Source organism: Pollachius pollachius (genome assembly GCF_949987615.1).
Source record: "Pollachius pollachius genome assembly, chromosome: 4".
NCBI lineage: Eukaryota > Metazoa > Chordata > Actinopteri > Gadiformes > Gadidae > Pollachius > Pollachius pollachius.
Genome location: NC_136937.1, coordinates 28448322 through 28456633, shown reverse-complemented (window position 1 = coordinate 28456633; position 8312 = coordinate 28448322). Strand labels below are relative to the sequence as shown.

Genomic DNA, 8312 nt, shown 5'->3' with positions numbered 1-8312 from the left:
AAAGAGAAAGAGAGCAAGAGAGAGCAGAGGAGTATAATTGTTAACAATGTTCACGGTCAATGGCGCCTTACAACTTGTTCAGCACCTCAAGTTTCTTATGACATTTGTCATAATTAATAATGACAATAGCAGCGCATACCGATACACCCAGTGGACGGAGAGGGAGGGGAGGGAGAAAGAGAGAGCGAGAGTGTGAGAGAGGGAGGGAAATAAGAAACATCTTTAAAGACAGATCAGCCCCCCCCTCCCCCAGACAAGGGGACAGAAGCAGGGAAGTTCAAGCGTTGTGGTTCCAGACACGGTAACAAATTCAAGTGTCAGCCATGATTGGTTGTGGCACTTTGGGGAGTGGAGTTTTACTGGACACAGATGTTGGCTTGGAATGGTGGTCACACCACTGGTGGATTGTGTGTGTGTGAGAGAGAGAGAGAGAGAGAGAGAGAGAGAGAGAGATGAGAGAGAGAGAGAGAGAGAGAGACAGAGAGAGACAGAGAGAGAGAATAGAGGGAGAGAGAGTCAGAGAGAGAGAGGGAGAGAGAGAGAGAATAGAGGGAGAGAGAGTCAGAGAGAGAGAGGGAGAGAGAGAGAGAGAGAGAGACAGAGAGAGAGAGAATAGAGGGAGAGAGAGTCAGAGAGAGAGAGAGAGAGAGACAGAGAGAGGAAGAATAGAGGGAGAGAGAGTCAGAGAGAGAGGGAGAGAGAGAGAGAGAATAGAGGGAGAGAGAGTCAGAGAGAGAGAGGGAGACAGAGAGAGAGAGAATAGATGGAGAGAGAGTCAGAGAGAGAGAGGGAGAGAGAGATAGAGAGAATGTAAATATATATACAGCATATAAAATATATGAATGTATATATATAAAAATGGCAAACAAGCAAATTGTAAAGAGAAGGTCACGTAAAAAAAACTTGAACATATCTGCACCCCTCCCCTTCTCTCTCTCTCTCTCTCCCCCCCCCCCCACTACAGTGGCCCACGAGCAGCTGAAGGAGCGGGGTCTGCTCGGCCTGCCCCCCCCGGGGACCAGCCCGGTGGAGTACTACCACCTGATGGCCAGCCACCGCACCCCCTACGGAGACCTGCTGATGGGGGGCGCGTCCGGGGCGGGGCACCTGGGGGAGTACTTCAGCCCCGTGGAGGGTGAGTGGGGGAGGAGGGGGTGGTGTCCTTGAAGACCCGAGGTAAAGACCCGGGCTAAAGACCCGGGCTAATGACCCGGGCTAATGACCCGGGCTAAAGACCCGGGCTTATGACCCGAGCTAAAGACTTGGGCTAAAGACCCGAGCTAATGACCCGAGCTAAAGACACGAGCTAATGACCCGGGCTAAAGACCCGGGCTAAAGACCCGAGCTAATGACCCGAGCTAAAGACCCGGGCTAATGACCCGGGCTAAAGACCCGGGCTAATGACCCGGGCTAAAGACCCGGGCTAATGACCCGGGCTAAAGACCCGGGCTAAAGACCCGGGCTAATGACCCGGGCTAAAGACCCGGGCTAAAGACCCGGGCTAATGACCCGGGCTAAAGACCCGGGCTAAAGACCCGAGCTAAAGACCCGGGCTAATGACCCGAGCCAGAGGCCCAAGCTAAAGAAGCTTGCGCTACTTTAGCTCAAAGCTCACCGCCATCTTCAGACAGTCGTGAAATAATGTTTAAGAACAACCGAAAGATCTTCACGAACGTAGAGTGAAAAATACTTTCACACTAGCGAGCCTGTCCCGGGCTTTGGGTAGTGTTACTGTTTTTAAGTAATGTATTTTTTTATTCTGCGCATTTTCACATCGGTAATTGTATTACTATTAGGATGATTGTATTATCATGACAATTGTATTATCATTATTGCTATTAGTATTGTTATAGATATTATGCCATATTTTTGAGACTTTCCGGTTATCTCGTTCCGTTCTGTAGACGTGGGCTGATTCACTGCAGCCAGCTCACTAGTGTTTGTTTGGTAGTGACAGCTTTAAAACAATGTCAGCTGAGGGGTTGTAAGACGGAGGGTTGTCGGTTTGGTCCATGTGTTGTGGTGTCCATGAGCCCATCTACTTACAACACACCCGCACGCACGCACACACACACACACACACACACACACACACACACACACACACACACACACACACACACACAAAGACACACGGACACACACACCCAGGAACACACAAGTGCTGGGAATGTGGTGTTAACTGTTCCACACCTCAGCAAAACCATTGCTGTCATCTTCGATTGGGGCGGTTTGACGCTGATTGAGGTGAATGAAAACCCCAGTGCAGGTATTGACCCTGTGTAGATGATGAAACCCAAACACAGAGCTGAGGAAAAAAATATATAAAAATTTCTATAAAGGAAAATCAAAACAGGGGCATGTATACATATTTAATGTCAGAAAACTTCAAACAGCCACAGGGCCAGTTGGTCCCAGTAAGCTAGTATCTTCGCGCTCTGTTATGCATCTTCCTATTCTGTTATAAAAACCTTGCTAGCGCCGTGCTATTGACAACAACTACTTCCGTAGTGGTACTCTCTCTCTCGTGGGCCCGTCGTGTCAAGTGACACAGCCATCACTCGCCAACTATAGGCTGAGAAAACGTTATCGTACACACATTTCACACGCACACGTCCAAGCTAACTAGCTGTTAAGACTCCATCCCATTGGTTAAGTTTCACCCTGGTTTTGAAATGCCCAGATAAGCATTACATTAGCAGCACCATAGAACCCTATTCACACGGGAGACAAAAACCAAGGCTGTTAAAATATTCAGATGTTGACCATAATCTCCACCATTACATGTAGTTATTTTCGTCATACTATTTGCATCATCACTGCCTTAAAATTGGATAGCCTTGGTGTGATTATATGCAAATGTGCATCTGCTTGTGTGCTGGTAGGCTAGCTCATAAAGCGGTCATGATGGAGGTGGTTCGGTGGTGGGGTGGTGGAGGTGGTTGGTGGTATAGCCAACTTCCTGTTTGGCTCGGGCAGACGCCGCAGAGCGGTGGTAAATGAACCTGCTGTGGTTCAGCGGTAGCCGCGGTCGCTGCGCTGGGCCGCCAAGAGGCCCGCTGCCAAAACACTCACCCCTCCCCCTCCCCCCGGCCCCGTGCCCTCCCCTCGGCCAAGTCAGACGGCCGGCCAGCTGCAGCTAACGCTGGCCATAACTCCATCTAGAGTCCCCCGCTGATAGGCCCGACCCGGGGCCAAGGCCAGCAGCACTGGGGAGCTGAGCGGGCGGACAGCAGGCCGGGGATGCTACGTGCTACCAGGTGTCTCGACATTCGGCGCTGGGAAAGTAAATGAACAGGGCTTGTTGCTTTCGCAGCGAAAAAACGTTGCTTTTTTCAAAATGGCGGGCCTGTGATTGCGACCGGCGGGGCCAGGTGTGTGTTTCGGAAATATACATCTGTGTGTTTCACTTGATCGTTAGCGTGTTTGATAATGGAGAAGGGGAATTTTAACTATCTCTCACCCTTTTAACATGGTAACAAGTTTGCGGTGCTTATTTCATTGCACAGACATATCTGTCAGGTCACAGGCCCTGTGTGTCGCCACAGGTGGGGCCCGGCTAGGAAACATTTGGGGGCCCTTGGGCTAGACTCAAGGGTTGCCGGTTCGATTCTCCATCTTCCATGCGAGAAATAACGTGTTGTGTTGGCTTTGAGGAAGACATCTAACCTTTATCACAAACACACACACACACACACACCAGACACACACAGGCTGGCAACCTGCTTCTTTTTTTTTTTTTACACTCCCTACCCCCAACTGCCCCCACATATGTGGGTAAACTTCATTCAACCACTTGCACACACACACACACACACACACACACACACACACACACACACACACACACACACTCCCAACAGTGGAGGAGGCTGACATAAATCATTGTGTTAAGGGAGGGGGGGTTCAGGGGTATTTGTCTGTATGTATGTGTGTATGTGTCTGTGTCGTCTGTGTGTGTGTGTGTGTGTGTGTGTGTGTGTGTGTGTGTGTGTGTGTGTGTGTGTGTGTGTGTGTGTGTGTGAGGCGGTGTGTGTGTGTGTTAAGGGGGGCTGGTTGGTGAGCAGTGTGTGTTTTAAGGGGTGTGTAGTATGTCTGTGTATGTGTGTATGTGTCTTAAGGGGGGTGGTTTGTAAGGAGTGTGAGTGTGTGTTAAGGGGGGTGAGGGGTGTGTGCGGGTGAGGGCAGGGGGGGGGGGCTGTGTCGCTAGCCAAGCGTTCCTCTCCTTCATTTATCACGGAGGAAGTGGCACATTAATAAACATGCCTCCCCAGAGGAAGCCCGCGTAACTGAGAAGGAGTAAGGGGGTACAGGCTGTTGTCTGAATGCCAGCGTAGCCCCCCGCCCGCTACCCCAACCCGCCCCACTGTCCCCTCTCCGCCCTGCTTGCACTGGTATCCCAAGATGCATTGCGAAAAACACAAAACCCTGACCCCTCCGGGCCTGGTGTCAAACCCCCCTGTGGTGAGACTCGCTAGCCGGCTAAATGGGTTTAAGACCATACAGAGCGGCTCTCCCTCTCACCCCCGCCCTCTCTCCCTCTCTCCCTCGTTCCCTGGGTGCAGAGCGACGAGAACCCAGGAGAAATGACGGCTGATGGGTTTTCTATTCATAAGAATTATTAGGTCGTTATTCAGAATCCATATGAGGCTTTGACTACAAATCCCATGATGCCTCCCCCCCCCCCCGCCCCCAGTCTCCAAGCGCTGGTTAGCCAGCCCGGTAACATATGTAGCAGCAACACGGTGTGATGGAAGACGTACTTAGATGCAACCTCTTACTCTCCGCCATGATGAACAAAGATGTGAGAGAAGAGATAGTGGGGGCTAAAGACAGGAATGGTGCATCTGTGTTTCTTTGTCTTAGTCTGCCAAACAGGCGACACCAATACGGTCTGATTGCGGAGTTAAACTCCATGTTTTTTTGGCACGTTTTGTAAGTCAGGTTAGCCAGACCAACTAACCCTACAAAAAAGCCGGCAGCTTTAGTTTTTCAAGAGTTTCGAGTGAACAATCTCCTTATACAGTCCTTACTAGTGTCACATCGATCCGGAACGTTCTGCATACATTTCTTTCACAGTTGAAATCAATTCTCAGCAAATTGCCCTCATTTAACAAAGTGAAGTACAACCCCTCCGCACTCTCCGCACCCTGCGATGTTTATCTGAGGTAATTACGGGGAATTATTGTAGAGAGATTGATTATTCATGTCTGATCCTTAATGAGGTCGCTACATGCAAGGGAGATGCCAGAGCCACAGAACTTCATTGACCTTAATACGAATGCAGCTTGGACCACAAAGAGAATGTTTACATATTAAAGCCAACCTTCACATAATGGGAGGCTTGTTATGTTAATTTACTTCCTCATCCAAAGCACTGAATGAGATTAATCATGGATTGACCATGCATTGATTTTCATTCTATGTCCTGAAAACGATTTCAAAGAGCATTAATTAGAAAATCGGTTCTGATAACAGTGTAAAATCCCAGGCTTCGGGACGGTAGGTGCGTAGAGGTGGTTAGCTGACTTATCCCACATTATATTAATAGCGGTGCTTCCAAACAACAGGCTGTACTATAAAAGGCCACCGAGACCTGAGATGTGTGTCAGTGGGACAACATTTCCACGTGCCTTGTACGTTCAGCGTAAAATAAACAGCAACTACCTGGTTCCATTGTCACGAGTTGGCACTAGGAAATACGGCGGGAAAAAAAATGGAAAGTGTGCGTGGCTATGCTAGCGGTGGTGGCAACCCCTTGGCAGATCTGGCGGCAGACGAGAAGACAGGTTTATCTTGGGGCCCCACAATATCACCTGCCAGGCCCGCTTTCCGTCACGCCACAACAACTGGTTTACAGCGTTGGCCGTGAATCAATCTTCGGCGCTCATTGATAGCTTCTGCTCCACATCCGTGCGGCGTCGGGAGTGTCGCGGGGAAGCCGCAGAGGCATCAATCACACGACTCTCTAACACCCCAGCGTCTTACCCCGGCACCCCACTCTCCGTACCCCAGCACGGCGCTCCCTAAAAATAGCCGCGGAACACGCCGGGGCCTTTGCGTTTTGGGAAAAGCGCGAGGATAATGAGTGGAAGGAATTGGCCTGGGTTTACACAGGGGGGTGGGGGGGGGGGTTCATTATTTTAGATTGCAAATATTTGAAATCATGCGGCCGGTTGAATGTTGGTGCTAGCCCTAAACACAGGAGAGGGGTAGAAGGCTGTGGACCCTAAGGCCCTGCTTCTAGTCCATGAAATGATAGTGGGGAGGGAAGTTAAAAGCCGTGACATTTGTAAGAGATGAGATGCTTTACATAAAGCGGGAGGGACCATTTGCGGCCTGGTTTGTGTTCTGGATGTTTGGCTTGAAGAGGAACACTCACTCTTTTATTATTTGCATGGCTTTAATATAACTAAAGAAAGTACTGTCCACTTGATACACTGTCTGTATAGCATATATTGATAAGGCAGGAGCTATTAGCGTATTTAACTGTATGAGCCTAATATCAAAAGTGACAATTTATATAGGATTGTGTTATTTTCTCTTACTTTTTTGGAATCGTTATAAGTATCAGACTTTTTTGACTAAAGTGGCAAATTGATCAGTGCCATCGTAATCAAGGTTACATGTTTATATATTGTAAATGATTTGATATTATCACTATGATACATTTTATCACGATACCAACATAGATCACCCATCGATTCATGGGCCATGTTGTGGTCAAAAATCAATGAAGATATTTCATATCACGGTATTAATATCAATATACTAGACAGGCCTACGGTCTATTGAATATCACTGTATGCTGATGACATCAGCATTTACTACTAGGTCAAACCGTTTTCCCATCACTCACAACTGGACGCACATACGTTTTCCTATATTGATGTGTGTGTGTGTGTGCGTTTGTGTGTTGCAGCAGCAGCAGCCCGATTCTCCAGCCCCAGACTGACCCCTCGGCTGAACAGAAAGCGCGCGTTGTCCATCTCCCCGCTGTCAGACGCCAGCATCGACCTCCAGACCATGATCCGCACCTCGCCCAACTCCCTGGTGGCCTACATCAACAACTCTCGCTCCAGCTCGGCCGCAGGAAGCTCCTACGGTCACCTGTCTGTCGGCGGCATCAGGTACACCAACCAGAGACACCGTACCCCCCGGACTGAGAGTCAATCTGGATTAGTTTAATTCATCTCCTTTCTGTTGCCTTGTACTGTTTGCATGGTGTAAACTGTTTGCTTTCACTGTGTGTTATTGCATTTTCTTGTTGTGTACTGATGTGCATACTACAGTCACATAATATTTCAGAGAAGTTATTTTCCTTTTTTGGCTATTATAAGCGACTTCTAACTAATCACAAAAATCGGTGTTCTTCATGCTAACTTCTATGATGCAGAAATGAATGATGCTAATATCCCTGATGCTAACATCTATATATTAATATCAATGATGGTAACCTCAACAATGCTTACCTCCTCAAGGCTTACCTCTATGATGCCATCCTTCACAACACATGCCTCCAAGATGCTGACCTCCACGATGCTAACCCCCATGATACTAACCTCCCAGATGCTATTCTCCATGATGCTAACATCACAAATCTAGCCTCCACGAAGCTAACCTCCACGATGCTATTCTTCACGATGCCATTCTCTATGACGCTATCCTGCGCGATGCTAACCTCCATGATGCTATCTTCCACTATGCTAACCTCTGTGATGCTAACCCTCACGATACTAACCTCCACAATGCTAACCCCCCATGATGCTAACCTCAATGTATTTGTTTGCGCTCCTCTACAGTCCATCCTTCGCCTTCCCTCACCCCATCAACCCCATGGCGTACCAGCAGCTGCTCTCTCAGCAGCGGGGGCTGAGTGCCTTTGGACACACCCCCCCTCTTCTGCAACCCGCGCCCTCCTTCTCCAGTCGCCATGTCAGCCTGGGCCTCAACGGCATGCATAACGCCATCCACCACCACCACCACCACCACCGCGACTCTCCGCCCAAGGTATGCTACACAGTGGATCCTTCTTGACCTGTCCGGTCGGAGGCACGTTGGGTTGTTGGCATTAAATCATGTGGGGTGGGGGGTTTGAAATACAATTATTCAGGTGAGGCGTGTTTAGCTAACAAGGTGTTCATGCTGCAGTTTCACCATTTCAGTTACACCGAAAATTTGGGCGGGAAACATGTTGTACTGACAAAGACTTAAATAAAAGCCATGTATGGTATGACCTTCAACTTATCGTACAAAGAAGTAAGTAGCCTTGAAAGTTGTATTGAAAAGTACTGCAATTGTTTTCCTGATTC

At 48.8% G+C, this 8312-nt stretch overlaps 1 protein-coding gene across 1 annotated transcript in view; it reads left to right on the top strand.

Annotated features, from left to right (window-relative positions):
- LOC307074246 (zinc finger protein GLI2-like) overlaps positions 1-8312 on the top strand; it is a gene marked incomplete at its 3' end in the record, with an annotated part of 55088 nt that overhangs the window by 28134 nt on the left and 18642 nt on the right. The window contains exons 4-6 of the mRNA XM_079734264.1: positions 965-1135; positions 6929-7130; positions 7803-8010. Of these exons, the coding sequence (XP_079590390.1) occupies positions 965-1135; positions 6929-7130; positions 7803-8010 (581 nt within the window). The remainder of the gene's footprint in view (positions 1-964; positions 1136-6928; positions 7131-7802; positions 8011-8312) is intronic.